General features: G+C 39.5%; 1 protein-coding gene across 8 annotated transcripts in view; it reads left to right on the forward strand.

Annotated features, from left to right (window-relative positions):
- APP (amyloid beta (A4) precursor protein) overlaps positions 1-19,285 on the forward strand; it is a 361,031-nt gene that overhangs the window by 223,018 nt on the left and 118,728 nt on the right. For 3 of the 8 annotated variants that reach the window (XM_006896028.1, XM_006896029.1, XM_006896032.1), the window contains 2 exons: positions 1,608-1,775; positions 4,663-4,719. The exons of 3 other annotated variants lie outside the window; for them this stretch is intronic. In XM_006896028.1, coding sequence (XP_006896090.1) covers positions 1,608-1,775; positions 4,663-4,719 — 225 coding nt within the window. The remainder of the gene's footprint in view (positions 1-1,607; positions 1,776-4,662; positions 4,720-19,285) is intronic. 2 more of the 8 variants (XM_006896030.1, XM_006896031.1) reach the window with 1 other exon arrangement.

Consider the following 19,285-nt stretch of genomic DNA (forward strand, 5'->3'; position numbering starts at 1 on the left):
ATAATTGGGATGGGAGTGTCAGAGACAGTGCGATTGGCACAGGACAGAGCGGAGTTTAGGGCTGTTGTACAAAGGGTCGCTATGAGTCACAGGCGACTCGACGGCACATAACAACAACAACCTCTGTTGATATGATGATGATAGTGGTGGTGGTGGCAATTTCTGATTATTTACGCCACTATTTTTTTGCCTTAGTTGGAAAGGGCGATGATTAATGTACATGTGGAGGCTGTGGGTAATGAATAAAATGGTAATGTCTTTTTATATTATTGTTGTAGATTACTGTCCTTGAGTTTCAGATTAGGATCAATCTGTTGAAGATTCCTAATTTGGAAGCTCTGCATTATGCATGGTTTATATCTTGGTTAGAAGAATGCTTCCTCCTAGTGTGTTATGAAATCCAAAATTAAGGGAGACATCTGAGTGTGCCAGGCTTCCCCCGGCTCCCCAAAGACTAAGCCAGGGCAGAGCATAAAGCCATACAGAGGATTGAAGCTGCTGGTTCACTTCCAACAAATATGGGACCTACAAGGGAGGGAGAGCTCTAAGTCTAAGTATATACCTTACAAGTGGAAGTGTGCTTTAAATTAGTTCTTATTCTCCATGCTGTTGGATTAGAACCAACTTGTAGGTAACCCCCCCCCCCCCAGCATGTCTTTAAGCTGTCAATTGCACAGAAGGATATTGTTCATCTTTCTCCTGAAGAGCTGATGATGGATTCAAACCACCAGATAGGTTTGCCTTGGCTTAGCAGTGCAACTCCCTGCAGAACAAACCACCAGGGCTCCCTTCAAATTGAGTAGAGATTATAAAACTGATCGTTAAGATTTAGAGTGGCAAGGCATGATGACAGGTAAGATGTCTTCTACTTTAAATTTACATCGAACTAGAGTTACTATAAATAGACTTGTAATAGTCACACATTGCATATGGATTCAGATCTATTATATTCAGGCTCTCTTCACAATATAAGTGGATCATATTAAAATAAAATTAATTTATACTTGAGTTAAGACAGTAATTTTTTATTTTTTTTCTATAATTATATTTTATTAATTTTCATAAACATTTACAGAGATTTTGGGTTTCCATTCATTCATTGTTGCACTAAAGACAGTAATTTATTAAGAAAAAAGCAATCAAATGTAATTGAGAGATTAAATTTTTGCATCACAATCAAAATAATCTTTTTTTCCTTAAAGTTGATCTGAAATTATTGAAATGTCAAAATAGTTTTGGGGTGGGTTGGTTTTTTTTTTTTAGGTGAAGAAATATTTTTATGTGTAAACACCTTCTGTCATTTAGTATTAAACTAAAAATAGCTGAAAGATTTTGTTTACACCAGAGCAAATCCTTTTATTACTGCTAAGACCAGCATTCATTGATGAGAGTGCATTGTTTTGTTTCAAATGGAATTTAAAAGTCTTGATGGGTAATTAAATTCTTCAATAAATGTTTAGTGGTTGCTGCCTAGTAAAGACAGCCCAAGTTACCACTGGGACAGTTAATGCCATAAGAAAAGTAGACATGTATGTACATGTGTACATGAACAGCCAGACAGTGCCTTTTTCATGCTAAATGTGGTTCCCCACATCTCCTCTGATTAGAGGTGTGCTCAGAACAAGCCAAGACGGGGCCATGCCGAGCAATGATCTCCCGCTGGTACTTTGATGTGACTGAAGGGAAGTGTGCCCCATTCTTTTACGGCGGATGTGGAGGCAACCGAAACAACTTTGACACTGAGGAGTACTGCATGGCGGTCTGTGGCAGCGTCAGTAAGTGGACCTTCCTCCAGCCTGGCCACCCTTCGTCTCTCTCGCCACTGATTCTGCTCTTTGTAACCAATTGATTTTCCTGGGTCTGGGGTCTGGATGGGCCTATTTGCTACAACTAACTGCATTTCTGTCCACTCCTCTAATTGCCCCGAGTCTCTGCAGTCTGTTAGCCATGAGCATCCATCTCTGTCTTTTTCTAATAAGGCATGGCCACCAGTGTGTTCTTCACTAGCCTTGGTAGACATATCTTGCAATCTGTACTCTGGGTGCTTTCTCTGGAAACAAAGCTGGGTTTGCTGTTTTGTCTTCTGCAGCCATTTTTGCTAATGTGTACCTACATGTGTGTCCTTGTATGTCTGGGTCCACGTCTGTGCATGTGCACTCCATATGCAGATCAGCCTTTCTGCTGGGAGCCTGGCTGATGACACCTAAGTTCATTCATTGGCAAGCTGTATTGATGTATTGAAACCTTGAAGTGATTTCTTAATAGGGGCTTTATACTGTGGTTTGAAGGTGGGTGGGTTGAGCATCTGTACCTCAGCTTTCACACAATGTTTTCAGTGTTAAGTTTTCATTTCTTTTGGAAGTAAGTAGTAGGAGACTCTTAACATTAGAAACCTTCAGTGATAGAAGACAGAGGAAATATAATTTTCAAAGCATTTTCTTTCAAACATAAGCTGCTCGTCTCCTTTGTCTTGATGACCGAGGTGTGAGACCAAAGTGCGCACTGTAGTAGGTCTCAGAAAGCACTAAATTCTTGGGTTTTCTACTCTTGAAAAGAGGCTTCTAAGATTCAGATCCTATTTTTATTGTTTTGCCATTTTCATTAGTAGGAACTTTGAAGTCCTCGAGAAATAACTGTTCACTTTGCCAAATTATAAATTAAACTCATGACTTGTCTATTGTCTGATTTGGCATTTCTGTGCACTCTCTCTTGCCTGCTTGTTCAGGTGAGGCCAAACAGCCATTGTTTCCTGCCCAAGATTCCGAGGAAATACACAGCCCAATCATAGGAATAAATAGGGCAATAAAGGAGCTGCACAGCCAAAATATCTGTTGTGAAGGAGCCCTGCATGTAAGTGGGATCTCAGAGAAAAGTTCCTGTTGGTCTCCTGCTTGCCTGCTGATGGGAAGACAGGCTCTGGTGTGAGATAATTCCCCTTCTGTTTTGTGCAGAGAACAGGTGTGAGAACTGGGAACCCCAAGGGGTTCTAATCTGGCTCTCATTGCAGGAGTGCAGATTCTTTTTTAAAGGCTCCTTTTGTCACTTCCAAACAAAGAAATTAACTAGGTCAGGTAGCTCATAACACAATGGGGGATTCTACTACAGGAGTCTCTGGAACAAAATACTCTTGTTAAGAGTGATGCTACTGCTTTAGCTGCTATGAGAGAGTTCCTGCATATTTACAGGGTTTTTCCCCCCTCCTCCTCTTTTTTCAGTGATAGGTGTATTTTCTGAAATTGTTTGTTTCATAATGAGAACTCTTTTTAAAAAGTAATTATCAGTGATCACACCTTATATTGATCAGTTTGAATTGACTAAAACTGTGAACCAGATCTGACTTCCACAGATCAGATGGAGTCTGAGAAGGTACTCTGGATAGTTTCAGTTTCCCCCTTTCTCCAGAGATCATTTTATTTTCTGGAATATAATAGGAACTTGTTGTTTAGTGCCATAGCGTCATAGACAATCCATAGTGACGCTATGAATGAGAGTCTTGAACGCAAATTTTTCATCTTTTCTCCAAGTTCATAGAGTTTCCAGAGGAAAGCTTTTTTGGAAGTGGATGCCATTCCTGCTTCCAAACTTGTTTTATTCAGGAGGTCCACAAAAACTAGGCCCAAGGGCCCAAAAGCCTTTTTAAATATGAGGCCAACTCCAATCAGTTCACACCTTTTTGTGACTAAGAGCCACACCCTAGTCTAAACTCCAGACCAGAAAACACACCTTCACAGAATCCAGCCATTCCCCTCATCTTCCCATCCTAGAAAATAGGATATTAGGAACTACTTTTTAAAATAATAATTACGAGTGATCACACCTTCCTAATATTAATCCATTTGAATTTACTTAAACTATGAACCAGCTCTGATGTCCACAGATCAGATGGAGACTGAGGAGGTACCTGTAATGGCACAGACTTTCCTAAGACACTTGGTGGAGATAGATTCTTCTAATAGGTGTATAATGGGCAGGATAGTCAGTGCTTAGTCAAGGAGATGGGTTATAGAATAAAGCAAGAAGGCAAAGGTAAGCTGGAAAGGTGGATAAATGTAAATGACAAGGACAGCCTCAACAGCTAGCCTGAGTTGTGAGCTGGAGCTTGACTGCTGAGTGGACAAACAGAGATGCTGGAGGCATCTATGAAACAGACCAATGGGAATTGGCGATACTTTACACTAAACAGTGACAGTTGTGTATTATTGTTTTGTACCGTCTGAACTGACCCTCCAGCAGGTTTTCGGAGGCAGTAAATCCCATGAGAGGAAATGCTCCATCTTTCTTCTGTGGAGCCACTGGTGGATTCAAACCGTGTACTTTTGGATTGCCAGTGAACTCCTTACCAGAGTTAAGCAGTTAGGTCACCAGAGCTCCTCAAGGAGTGACCTAACTGCTTAGCTGGATGTGCTATGAGAGTTAAAAATAGCCACCATGAAAAGACCTTGATCTCTTGTACAGATGTGTCTTTGATTATACATTTACCTTCGTTTTTTAGAGGAGTCAAAATTCAGGCTATTTCGTTTTGGTTCCATTATAATTTATTGACTTTTTGCTTTTTGGTTAATTGTTTTGGAGGCATTGTCACTGGAATCTGTGTGAGTTTCCATCTTCATCCCTATGTTTCTGTTATTTTGTTTTTAGTTATATTTTCTTATTTTTCCATAGTGTCCCAAAGTTTACTCAAGACTACCCAGGAACCTCTTCCCCAAGATCCTGTTAAACGTATGTTGTTGTTGGCTGGGAGGAGGGTGGCGGGACACATGCATGGCTGGATGATGACTCTAGTGTCACCACCTTCTTTGCACGGGCCTGTGTTTCTTAAACACTTCTATTTTCATTAAAAAATAAAAAGTATTCCTTTTGCCTTGCTTGCAGTCACACCGGTTTTGCAATACAACTAGAGATACTGGGATTAAGAGCACTGAGTAAGCTGCTCTTATTTCTCACCCGTTTCCTTTTTATTTAATGTGCTTCTGTTAAAATATTGTACGTATAATTTTGTCTTCTAAAAACTCTTAAGATGCTTCAACTTAACAAGACACCATATATGTAAGTGACTATTACATATTTTACATTCTTGTCCATGGACTAATGTGCGTGCAGATGTCAGCTATGTATGTCTGTAAGACAGCTATTAAGCCCTGGAAGGTGGAAGGTCATTTTTCAATGCAAAGTCTATCTCCTTCTCCTCCCCTGGAATGTTCAGTAGTACTTAGAGATGTTGGACTTCTGATTGCATACTTAGGAAGCAGGAAAAGAGCTTTTATAAAGAATTGTTAACCAAGCTCTCTGAGTCTCACGATGTCTTATGTTTTATTTCAATTGATATATTAATCTAGCGTAATTTAAATGTGCATGGACAGAGCGGAGTTTAGAGCTGTTGTACATAGTGTCGCTATGAGTTGCAGGCGACTCGATGGCACATAACAACAAAAAACAATTTAAATGTATCATGCACACATACTCAGATTACTATTTTTATTTTATCCAAAAGAATTTATCCAATCTTAATATTGAGATGATATATACTCTTAATGTTTATGGTTACTAGAAGAGACATCTTGGAATTAATATAAGCATTTATCTATATAGTGGTTTTCAATCATCTTTAAAAATAGCCTCAAAATTAATGATACTGGTTTAAAAAAGAAAAGATGAATTATGTACAATCAGAAAGATTTCACCATAAGCCACAATTTTTTTTTCTTGGCCTCTAAAATACTTATGTTAACTCCAATAACATTATAACTTTTGAAGAACTTGGTTTTTATTGCCACGGTAAACATATTTCCTCCTATTGTAAGAAAATATTTTTCTCTCAGAATATTAACTGCACGGCAAGTGGGTAGGCATTGAAGGGCTAGGAAAAAGCTCTAGTTCTTAACGCTGTAGGATTGATGATCTTCAGGGACCTGCTTCTGACTCTTGGCTTCTAGTGGGTTCCAAGGCTGTCAATTGTATCTGAGAGATTGTCCTATCTTTCTACGTTGGAACAGCTGGTGGATTTGAACCAGCAGACATGCAATCTTTTGGTTAGCAATAAAAAAACCTAGAGATTACACCAGTATAGCTCCATAGGATTACATTTTTACAGATAGAGAAAATTGTGGCAAAGGGAAAACAATATTAAAAACCATTTTTCCCTTCACACTGTGGGTGTAGTATACATATTTAAATATGTGGGTCTTTTTTCCTCTTCTAAAACAAGAATTCTTTTTCCTGCTTTCTTTTATTTTGTATAGAAAATAATTCTATTTTTAAAAATATGGATGATAATGAATCATAGTTGACTTGATAGCACCTAGCAATAATTGCATTTCTGTTTGTACTTCAGGGAAATGAAATTCACGTAATAAATGTGATCTCATGATGTATGATAAACTACTACTTGCAACATCAACTCCTCCAAATAGATATTGAAAGTCTTTTACTGTTTCTTCCTTCCCCATAATTTTCTTTATCTACTTGCTGTGTGTTTGAGATCCTGACATATTTCCATTTCAGCAGGATGAAGTGATTTCACTGGCTGTATTTTCTTGTCTTCCTACAGAGACTGTTCAATCATAGCAAGTGAAGGGCTTTGCAGTGCTAGTACAAACAGACCGGAGAAAGCATATAATTTCTAGTTATTTATAGCCTGAGCAGCTCTGCGGTCTTATTTATAGCAAAGCTGCACATTTGAATTGAAAAAGTCATGGTCATCTGGAGGTCAAATGAAGATAGCAGACTCCCTTCGCAGAAAATGAGCTCAACTAGAAGGTGAACAAGCCTGTATTCCTCTAGTACCTCGGGCTTGCATTTTGTCCCTTTACCAACTCAGGGTAATTAGATGACACCTCTTTGAGCAAAGGTGGCTAGTTTATTGGGTTGTTTGGTCTGAGTTGCTGCTAGTCAAATAACAAATGGGAAATGAAGTAGAAAAAAAGCTTTTTGGTTAAACTGATATTAAGACTACATAGACAGTGAAAATGTGTAACCATCTGTAGAAATACGTTGATATTCTTGTTGAGTGTTCTTAGAATAATCTAGCATGTCTACATGTCTGTCCTTAAAGCCAGTTTTGAGCATTACAAATTTAGAGACACTGATTTTTCTTTCATTTTTGTGAACATACAGCCTAATAGAAAGGATAGTTTGGTAGGAAGCTGAGTGGTTTAATGCCACTCATAAACTCAAGAATTTAAATCATGGTGAATGCATTGGGATTCAGAAAGGAAAAAAATATCTAATGATAGCTGAATTGTCCAACATGAATCCTGTATTGTTCCCAACATGAATCCAATTGGATTTAGGATGCAGCCAGTGCAGTATTTTGGAATTAAAATGTTACAACATTTATTAACTAGATTATATCTCAGTGTGAGAGGAAGGGCATTTTCTCTCATGTAGTCCCTGATAGATTGCATCTCAAGGATAACAGATTTACTCTAAAGAGGTAGCTTGGTGGCCAGTCTCAGATAGTACCTGGTCATAAACGATGAGTGGCCACCTCTGGCGCCTTCACCTGCAGTGAGGAGTGGCTTAGAAAATACTTCAAATAGTCATTGCCATCAGGTCGGAAATTACTCATTGCTGACCCTCCAACTACGTTTTCAAAGGTTGTAAATTGCACAGGAGGATATCACTTGTCTTTGTCTTGCATAATTCTCTGTTATGAGGGACTCTTCTGGTGAATTGTTGTTGTTGTCATCACTGTATGTGCCATCAAGGTGCTTGTGGCCCGTATTGATTCCATGTACAGCAGCTCTACAGCCAGCCCTGTCCTGAACCAGTCTCACTGATTCTGACACACCAACCCCCATTGCCCCAGTTACTGTATCAATCCATCTCATCCTGGGTCTTCCTCTCCTGTGCTTTCCATCCACCCTTCTGAGCATGATGTCCTTCTCCAGGGACCAGTCTCTCCCAGTCAAATGCCCACAGTCAGTCTCTCCCAGTCAAATGCCCACAGTATGTGGAATGGAGCTTCAAAATCCTAGCCTCCAAGGAGAAACTTGGTTTCACCCTCTCCAACACAGACCTGTTTGTTTTCTTGGCAGTCTATGTTCAAGACTCCTCTCCAGGACCATAATTTGAAGGTATCAATTCTTCTTCAGTCATCCTTAGTCTTTGTCCAGCTCTCTGATGCATAACAAGTAATTGTGAAGACCATGACCTAGATTAGGCGCACCTTAGTCTCTAGACTGACATCATGCTTCTCAGTACTCAGTGAGGTCCCTGAGAGCAGATTTTCCCAATGCAATTAATCTTTTGATTTCATCACTACTGATGCCAGGAGTGCTGATTGTGGAGCCAAGCAAGCTGTAATTGTTAACAACTTCAGTCTCTTAGCAAGTTAAGTATCTTTGACTACTTTCCATAATATATTAGAATACTTTATAGCTGTAATAGCTAAAAAATGCCTCCAAAGTTTGTCAGCCATTCTTCAGTGAGGATGTTGTTGTTTGTTGTTAGGTGCCATCAAGTCACCTGTGACTCACAGCAAACCTATGCACAATAGCTCTGAGCCTTGCCCTGTCCCGAACCAATATCACTGTTTCCCCTGCCCCTGTAACTCCAGTTATTGTGTCAATCCATCTCATCCTTCCCCCCTGCATCCCTAGTTATTGTGTCAATCCATCTCATCCAAGGTCTCCCTCTTCTGTGCTGTCCCTCCACTCTTCCAAACATGATGTCCTTCTCCAAGGACTGGTTCTTCCTGGCAACTTGCCCAAAGTGTGTGAGACAGAGCTTCAGAATCCTTGCCTGCAATGAGCAGTCCATGATATGTTCAATACTTTTCTCTAGCACCGCAACTCAGAGGCACCCATCCTCCTTCTGTCATCCTAGTTGTTGTCTAGCTCTCTGATGTGTAGTAAGTAGTTATGAAGGCCATGGCCTGAAGCAGGCACATCTTAGCCTCTAAACTGATATCATTGCTCTTCAACTCTGTGAAGAGGTCCCTGATGGCAGGTCTTCCCAGTGTAGTTTGACTTTTAATTTCCTGACTGCTGGTGTGAAGAGTCTTGATTGTTGAGGCAAGCAAGCTGGAATTGTTAACAGCCTCAATCTCTTCTCCATCTATTATGGTGCTGCCATTTGGCCCAGTGGTGACAATCTTTTATTTTATTTCTTTGATGTTGAGCTTCAATCCATAGTAGAGACTGAAGTTCTTGACCTTCTTCAGCAAATGCTTTGAGTCTTCCTCAGTTTCAGCAAGCAAGGTTGTGTCATCTGCATAATGCAGGTTTTATTGATGATACTTCCTCCAATTCTGATGTCCTATTCCTCCTTATAAAGTCCAGCCTCCTTAATGATCTATTCCACATGTGGATTGAAAAGCTATAAAGACAGGATGCATCCCTAATGTACTCCTTCTTGGGGAGGAAGCAAGACAAAAGTGACCCCTGATTTAGAACCCCTCTTCTAGACACTTCTGATATAGAAATGTGATGAGACTTTTAAAATAGAAGTGTTTTCCACAAACTTGAAGGTCTACCTATATTTTGACCACTTAGGACTCTCTAATTCTTACTACATGCCTATGGCATTGGGTTTGTTTGACCACTCTCTTAGTTTTCAGTATTTATAAGTTAAAGTTTAATTTAGTATTGTCATTCTGACTGTGTAGTAAACTGTAGGTATGGCACATCTTTTCCTTATAAAATAAGTTACCATGAAACCAGAGAATTAACCAGTGAAGTCCTTGGAAGTTACCATGAAACCAGAGAATTAACCAGTGAAGTCCTTGGAGCTGGAAGTGTGAGGTCCATTGATACACCATCACATCCTGTTCCCTGTTTCAGTTTTGCTTCATAGGATACCAGCATATGCTGCAGAGCAGCTATCTGTGGAGATGCCAGGAGATTTAGCACAGATGACTTGGCATCCAGGATACACCTTCTGATCATGCTATTGCCTTTAGGATCTTTGCCAGGGTGTAGATCTTGACCTGTGCAAGATCTGAGGGTTGATGCAAAACTTGATTTCTGCCCACATCAGAATGACCTAGATAAGACAAAAGTGATTCACTCCCAGAGAATATAAAAGGAATCGGAGCATATCACAAAAGCATGCCAAACCACCTTTTCCAGATTCTAAATCTCTTGCCACAGAACCTCACAGTTTGCAAATTACAGATAATTCACTGTGGGACCTTTGAATGGAATGTGAGCTTGGCCTCAGTGCTGTCCTGCTTGTCATAATGCCAAGGCCTTTTGGTCTTGGACTAGATTTAGACGATTGTTATTTATCACACTGTAATTGTATTTCTCCTTTTGAAATAGCAAATACTTGTTCCTGTTACCACATTCTAGAATGCTAACCAGCTGCTGCAGTCTCCTCCTGTACAATTGACTGCCTCTGCACACCTGCTGGAGAGTCAGCTATGGGTTCGTTCCAACATCACAACAGCATCAACGTAACAAGGACATTTCCATTTAACTGCCAACCATTATTCGGAACAATTAAAAGTATTAAAAGATGTTATTGTAGGTCATACCAGTAAAAACTATGAGATTGACAAGTATAAAGAGAAAAATATTTCACATCCAGAAATGCTTAGAATATAAAGAATGGCTAGCACAGTGATAAACCCTAATTGATTCACTAAAGAAACCAGCATTATTTTTGGAAAATTAAATCATGTACTCAAAACAGTCAAAAAGCACTGATGATAGATGCACTGTATTCCAGGGAGCCTTAGTGGCACAGTGGTTAAGTGCTCACTGGAAGATCAGGGTGTGGAATCCATACATCGACTCAGCGAGTGAGGGGAAGACCCAACCATCTGCTCCTGTAAAGATTACAGCCTAGGAGGCCAGATGGGGCAATTCAACCCTGTTAAGAAATATTTTTGGCTTTGCAGTTCTCAGAGTTTCTGTTTTAAACAATTTGAAAGCAGCTTATGGATAGCTTCTGAATGAATAGTCATGATTGTATCTCAATAAAACTTTGTCTTTAAAAGTAACCAGCAGAGCAGATTTGGCCTGCTTGTAGTAGTTACGAACTCTTGGTCAAATTATGACAGTTAGGTATGTAATAAAATTAGAACAACTATATAATGTTAAGATATACATGTACACCAAAGGGACTTCCTAAATGTTCAGGGAAAACGAAAACTGTTATTTCCATAAGATTTACATAGGCATGAATAGTGTCATTTGCCTTTTGTTGCTACAGTCTCTGTAAAAATGGAAAAAGTTAAAAATTAGACTTAAAAATTCATCTGTTAAGTACTAAATGGAGCCCTGGGAATGCTGTTAATTCATTGAAACGACTGTGGTTCAAAACCACCAACTCCCTTGTGGCAGAAAGATGGGGCAGGGTGCTCCCGTAAAAATCTCCAGCGTCCGAAACCCTGTGGGGAAGTTTCCTTCTCTCCTGGAAGGTTGTGGTGAGTGGTAGTCAACACAAAAGATTGTGGTTTGGGTTTGGATTTATGAAGTGCTGAGTTATTGTTTGGTGCCATTGAGTCGGTTCTGACTCAATACAACCCAGCATATAACTGAAGGGAACACTGCACACTCCCACATCATTATCTCAGTCCCTGCTTTGCTTGCACATCTTGGTGTAGATAGGAGACCAAGTGGCCGCCAGTCATGTGGAGAATTGTTGTTGACTGTGATTCGCAGAGGTCCTGTGAGAACTTTCTCTCCTCATCCTCGAGCCCACTGTTACAGTTACTGTTGTCAGCCCATCTCCAGATTAACTTTGGACACAATGATGAAAACAATAACCCAAGGTTAAGACATTCCAGATACTGTTTATATATGTGTATGTGTTTGTATGCACACAAACTATTATCTGTATGTTTGAACATACAGCTCAATTTTAATTTGGGGTACATTATGTTGTTATTGATTGCCTTCGAGTCAAGCACGACTCATAACGACCCTATGAACAAAAGCCCTGAACCCCTCTCCAACCATCGACGTTTATCACAGTTCATAGAGTTTCCAGAGGCATGTTGTTTAGGAAGTGGATACCACTCATGCTTTCAAAGTTTTAAGTAGTATACAGCTATTAATAAATGAGAATCGTGTTCATGTTTTCACGGTCACTCCTCATATTTTTCAAAATTTCTATGTCAGTTTGTACCTTTAAGACACATAAAAAAGAAATGTAGCTCGACTAGATGGAGTAAACACAGCCCAGATTACATTTTTATTACCTTCTGTGCCCACAGTGCTTTCCTCGTGCTCTCAGCCAGCTATGATTGCACTGACTATAAAACACATGTGCTGCGAGGGCATGCCGCGGAAGGGCCTTTGTCTTCTTTTTAGGAAGAGTCTAGTACCACATATGAAGATGCAGACTTTATTTCCATGTTATAGATGACTCATGTCTAGTTGCTGTTAGCTGCCATCAATTCAACACCTCCTCACTGATGGAAATCTATGAACAGCAGACCCGAACCTTGCCCCCTCCTTCACCTCCTCGTGATCTCTCTATGCTCCAAGCCATTTTTACAGTCACATACCTCTGGTATCTAGTGCCGTGTAACTGCATTTAGAGGGACTTTTTTTAAAAGGCTATTTTGGTTTGGCTTGTTTTTTTCCCTTTACGTGAACATTACTGTCTCACTGTTCTGCCATGCTCTGAGATTAAATTTTCACATAAAATCCTTTACTGGTTTATATTCCACCTATAAATAAATTACCCTTCTTGTCAACTCTGCTATATAAATCCTGACCCTTTCAAGTGACAGCATTGCTAACACTATTTGAAAATAATATTAGCAATGATAAGATGATGATTTATGTAGATTGTAATTTATTTCCATCATCTGTTGTCACTAGTATAAAGGTAAGTTAATTTTTGCTCATGAAAGCAGAATAATGAAATTTTCTTGTTAGTATTTAATGTTAGTGTATCATCTGACTTCCAGCCACGGGCCTCTCTTTAGAGAGCATTGAGCCAAAGGCCAGTGTAGATAATTGCATCTGTTACTGTTTCAAGGTGAAGTTATTAACTTCTTTTGCAATCTTAATCTATTGTTTCTGGAGAACTATCTAAGCCTAGTAACTTTCAAAACCAACGAGTGTCTGAGTGATGGAGGCAATTTCTTCCTGTCTTTGGTTTGAATATGAATAAAGTATGGTGCTGTGATTATAAAATCAAGTTTGAAAATGAGGGTAATTGGTGCACAGTTAGATCTGATTGTGTTTCTGAGTCGGTAGGACTTCCAGATGGATGAAAAGAATGATTCTCTACCACATTCTGAAGATAACCACAGACTCACCTAATTTTCAGTTGCTTTTCCTTAAAATGACAACATTTTTCAGGGACAGAGCAAGGATGGAAATATTTCCCTGGCATCCATTCCCTGGCCTTGGTGACTGTGTTGCTACGTGACAGGAACATTGGGTGCAGTGCCAGGGCTTATTAATAAACCAGAGCACTTCTTAACTCTTTTCTCTCCCAGAAAGTTAGAACTTCACAGTAAGTAGAAGATTACATTGTGAAGCTTAAACTCTATGGCAAGCATTGGTGTATCATTTTTAAAACTGAAAGCAACTCACACGCATGTGAAAAGCTTTTCTGTCCCTATATTCAGTTGCCTGCAGTGGAAGGAACTTTATTTTGTGAAAGAAAGAAGTAAATCTATGATCTTCCGTGTGTGTACACGCATACAGGGGTACACCTTTCATAGGAACCTCTCACTGCCTTTGTGCTCCCTTCTGGGACAAAGCCACCATGCTGGTCTTCTGTTAAAAAGATCTGCTTCTCTCCCTACCCCTTCTCTCTTAGCAGCCAAACTGAGCTCTTTAAAGCACACCACAACACATGCTCTGTTTCCTCAGCACCCCTCATTGTCTCCTTACCGTGGCTTTAAGCCCCTTCCCTACTTGTGGCCCCTTTACTCAGGGCCTGCCCTCCACTCTCTCAGGTCTTCACCTTTGGCCACCATGTTCTTCGTGGCATTCTCCAGGTACACTTGTTTCTGCTCACCATCCTGTCTGTCTGCATGTCCTTCCTTCAGAAACCCATGTCTTCTCTTCATATATACACACGCCCAGATGTCACCTGCTCTTAAGATCTAGCTTTCTTCTGCCCCTCTCATGCTCCTGGTCCTTCCTAACTCTCTTCTGTTTCTCTATTCTTGTCTCTTTTTTACGTTATATAGCCCATTCTAGAAATGATTTCTTTGTTTTGTTTTTCTTTGAATTTTGTTTTTGTGGATTTGTTTTGTGGGTTTTCCTCTCACAAGAATATACTTCTCATGTGACTAGGAGTTTTGTTTGGTTCACTCGTTTTCCCCACATGTCTCATGCTTAAATGAAAAATAAAACCTGGCTTAGGATGACTCAGTGTACTCTCTGTGTGTAGAGTAGGACTGTGCTTCATACATTTTCAGTAGCTATGGTCTTTGGACATTTGATCACCAGGAATTTCCGTGAAATACCTCTGGATGAGTTCAAACTACCAATCATCATTCAGCAGCCTGTACTTAGCTAGTTCTGCCACCCAGAGACCTTGTTATGCTCGTTGGCTGTAAGAAGAAAGGATTTGCATTCATGTGTTTCTGGTAGTCTGTCTAAGATGGAGCTGTTACCTCAGCTTCTCAAATACCCTTGACCCACCAGAGTTGCTAGCACAGGATCAGACATGTAAAGAAAGCAGAAACCCTCTAGTTTAACACTTAATTTTGGAAAGTAGAGTGTATACTTTCTGGGAAGTTCAGTTTGGTTCAATTTTGAGAAGCAGTAACATTCTGGAAGTGGGAAATGGTATTCTGTTGCACTTGATAGACACCTAGGCTCGCTATTTGAAAAGAACAGTGGTAGTTCCTGTATCCTCCACCCTGCAAGATAGAGTGAAACAGAACTGTGGAAAGAAATAGCCCATTTGAAAAGTTAAAAGCTTGTGTGGAAGTGTTGCTAGCGTAGATTGACAACAGTGACTGCAACCGTGTACTCAGGCCTCTCGGAGATGAGAAGGATGCTGCAAGACAGGGCAGAGTTCTCATCTCTTGTTCAAGGGTAACTATAGGTCATAGTCCGCATGACAACACCTAACAGCAGCACCAATAATGGCAATTAGCACCAAAAACTTATGTAGATAAAAATGTTTAATCATGAATTAAAGTGTAAGAAAAATGTATTTCCTGTGGAAAATTGAACACACCCTACCACAGTTTGCCTGGAGAAGCCGTGAATGATTATGTCAGAATAGGATGGTCTAGGTGCTACTAGGTACTAGTTCCACAGGATCTTTCCCTTGATTGCTGTTGGATGACTCAATTTCTGCCAGAATTTGGTCAGAGATCATTCACCAGTGTCTCCATGCCTATTGACCTTAAAAGTAGATAGGCAGATGAAGAAGCCAAGTAGGAGAAACAAAAATGACCCAACCACTGCTCTTATGTTTATTATGATTCATAATGATCCACCATCAGATTTTTAAACTGTAAATCTTTACAGTTGGATGAGTAAATGTTTACAGACGGAGGCTGCCCATCTTCCTCCTTCAGAGCAGCCAGTGGATTCAAACTGCTGACATTTCAATTAGCAGCTTGATAAGCTCATGTGCTACACCATAAGGCTCTCATGTATACTTAAAACAAAAACTTGTATATCTGTGTATATATTTAAACCAATTATGTTATACATTAACAAACTAAATTTATATATAGAGAGAGTTATATATTTATATATATACACACACCCCCCAACTCATCTTGTACATTCAGAAACCAAAATTAAAAACCCTTTCAGTGTGCCCTGGATATGTGGGTAAGTTAGTCCTAAAAATTAACATTATAGCCTTCTTATAACTTACCTAATCCTCAGTGCAGACTTTTTTTGCAAGTGAGCATGCTAAGGAATAGTGTTTTCCCCTGTGTGGTGAAGGTAATTGGATAACTGTTTTCTCTCCACATTGTTAATGAGAACAGATAGAGCCTAGCACAGCCAACACCAGTGGATAGAGGCCATTTTTATTTGACTATCTTAGAAATTTGAACCGTATCCCAGCCTCTGAGGCACCTTGAAGAACTGCAAATAGGATAAACTCCCTCTAAAAATGAGAAGTCATTGTTGTGTGGCTTTTTAAAAAAACAAAAATGATACAAATCTTTCTTGGTTGATTTTTTTTTCCTTCCTGTGATATGTAGCTTCCTGTTGTCTTTGTGTCTTGGAGCACATCCTGACCTCTTTTTGGGTCAACCTTTCCCAAAAGGAAGCTCCTCTAATGGGTGAGGTTCTGTACCTCTTGCCCTGCCTACCATGGACTTTATCATTAAGGGACAACAAGGCCTGAAAAGATAGTTTCTTTAGGATATAGGAATATCAGAGAAACAGAAATTGAGCTTACTCTTCAGACTACTTCTTAAATTGTTCTCCCCTTCCTCTATCCCAGATGCAGGTCAGTGAGGTAAAATACTTGAAAACATTTAAAAATAATGAGATTTGCCATCTTGTTATATGGTATGCAGACAGAAAAACTTCATTTACTTTTACTAATTTAGGTTACTTGGAATGACTGAGCTCTGATATTTTAGTGGGTTGGAACTTTTGTTACCAACTCAAAGGCAAGAGGTTCAAATCCACTAGGGGCTCCTCAGCAGAAAGATGAACTGTCTCCTCCCTTGTGATTTACAACCTCTGAAAACCTGCTGGAGGGTCAGCTATGGGTTGATACCAACGCAACAGCAATGGGTTAATGTATTTTAATTACTGGGAAAAATGTAAGTATAGATTACTCTGAAAGAGAGAGAAAGAAATCTCAAAACAACCAAACCAATCTCATGGGAGCATCTATTTTCTCATCACTTCATGGAACCCTAGAGCAGAACAGTCCCATAGGGTTTTCAGGGCTGTAATCTTCATGAAAATAAATAGAGAAGCCTATCTTCTGAGATGATACTACATGGGTTTGACCCATGCTTTTATGGTGGCAGCCAGGTACAAACTGAAATAGCTCCTCTCAATTAAAACAAACAGTTAGGAATGTTGTTGTTAGGTGGCTTTGAGTCAACTACGACTGATAGTGACCCTGTGAACAAAAGATCTGAACTCTGTTCGATCCTGCTTCATTCTCACTTCCTGACACACAAGAGCCTATTGCAGCAGGCACCATGACAGTCCACCTGGTTGAGGGTCTTCCTCTCCTTCGCTGACCCTCCACCCTTCCCAACATCATGTTCTTTTTCAAGGAATAGTACCTCCTGATAATATGTACACAGTATGTGAGGTGAAGTCCCATTATTCGCCTCTAAAGAGCACTCCAGCTGCACCCTCTCCATGAAGTACCTATTCTTTCTCTTGGCCATCCATGGACTGTTAAGTGCTCTTCAACACCACAGCTCAAAAGAATCAGTTCTTTTTCAGTCATCCTCCTTTATTGTCCTGGTCTCAGATGCATAGCAAGTAATCGGAAAGACTATGGCCTTAGTTCTCAAACCGATATCTCTACTCCTCAATAATTGGAAAGGTCCCTAATAGCAGATTTTCCCAGTGCAATGCATCTCCTTATTTGCTGACTACTCATAGCAAGAGTGTTAATTATGGATCCAAGGAAGATTAAGCTGGTGCTGAAGGTCATTATAAAAATAGAGGACATAGAAAAAAACCAAAGTGGATGCCAGAAAAGACTCTAAAGATTGCACTGGAACATTGAGATGCCAAATCTAAAGGGAAATATGTCAAAGTGAAAGATCTGAACAGTTTCAAAGGGCAGCTTGGGAGGACAAAGCAAAGTGTTACAATGGAATGGCATAGAGCTGGAATTGGAGGATAAAAGGGAAGAACTTGCTCTGCATTCTTCAAGCTGGAAGAACTGATAACAAATTTAAGCTTTGTGTCGCAATGTTGAACGATGCTATAGGCAATATATTGAATGACCCAGAAAGCATCAAAAGATGATGGAGGGAATACACAGAGTCACTGTACCAGAAAGAACTGATTGACACTGAAAAATTTCAGGAAGTACCATATGAGCAGGAGCCAGTGGTAATGAAAGATGAAGTGGAAGCTTCATTGAAGGCACTTGCAAAAAAATAAGGACCCAGGAATCAATGGGATACCAATTGACGTGTTTCAATTAACAAATGTAGCCTTGGATGTGTTCACCAGCCTATGTCAGGAAATTTGGAGGATAGATATCTGGCCAACAGATTGTTGTTCCTCTTCCCAGGAAGGGTGATCCAACTGAATGTGGAAATTATCGAACAGTATCATTGATATTACATGAAAGCAAAATAGTGAAGATCATTCAAAAACGACTGGAACAGTACATAGATAGGTAATTGCCAGAAGTTCAAGTGGGATTTAAAAGATGCCGGGTCTGTAGGAATATCTTTGCTGATGTTAGATTGATCCTGGCTGAAAAATAAGGAATATCAGAAGAATGTCTGTTTGTGCTTTATTGACTATGCAAAGGTGTTTGACTGTGTGGATCATGACAAGTTGTGGCTGACAACTGGGACTGTAATAAAGCCTATTCTAAGGGACTATTTATTAATGACATTTATGGTTTTTAAAAAAATTTCCATATGCCTAGCGAAAAGTTGAGTATTTGAAAGGTTCTTAATTCTGTCAAACTTATTTCTTATTTTCATTTCCTTAGTTTCTCAACCACCTCATATTCCTTTCTTCATATTGCAAAAGTCATTTCCATTTAGGCCAATCATCTTACAGAAGTTCTGTTCTTATAGCACAATAGACAAAATTTGCAAACTGGGTAGAAACTACTACATATATAGTCAGAATATTGACTAATCCAGGAACTTGTCAGAATAACAAATTTGTCTTGAAAGATAGGTAGCCAGAGCGCTCCGTAGTGACTCTACATGGTGACATAGAGCCTTTGACATACGTACTTTGGTCATGTTACTAGGAGGAGCCCGTCTGTGGAATAGGATATCCTTGGGGAAGTAGAGGATCAGGGGAAAGGGGGCAGATTGGATACAGATTCACACAGTAACTATGTAAATTGGCTGAAGTTTAGCAATGATTATGACTTTGTGAGACTGGGTGGCATTTTTTTTTTCTAGTGTACATAGAGTCATTATGAAAAACTCAACAAGTTATATATTTCTGATTTTTCCAAAAGACGTGATTCCATGGTATAGTTGCTACGATTACAAACAGAACAACTATCTTAATCAGTAGCTGTGACCCCCAAAATTTATGCATTTTCCTTGGTTAAAATGGAAAATAGAATCTCATTAATAATTTCATTCTACAAGACTGTGCTAGGCTAAAGGATTGTCATTGTTTTATCTTCTAGTTTTACTTTGAGATCTATCAGCAGCAATAAGTAAATTATTTAAAACCGGAGGGAGCAAATTCAAAATTCCAAAGAA

The sequence above is a fragment of the Elephantulus edwardii genome, unplaced genomic scaffold (assembly GCF_000299155.1).
Source record: "Elephantulus edwardii isolate Elephantulus edwardi_28Jun2011 unplaced genomic scaffold, EleEdw1.0 scaffold00180, whole genome shotgun sequence".
In the NCBI taxonomy this organism is placed as follows: domain Eukaryota; kingdom Metazoa; phylum Chordata; class Mammalia; order Macroscelidea; family Macroscelididae; genus Elephantulus; species Elephantulus edwardii.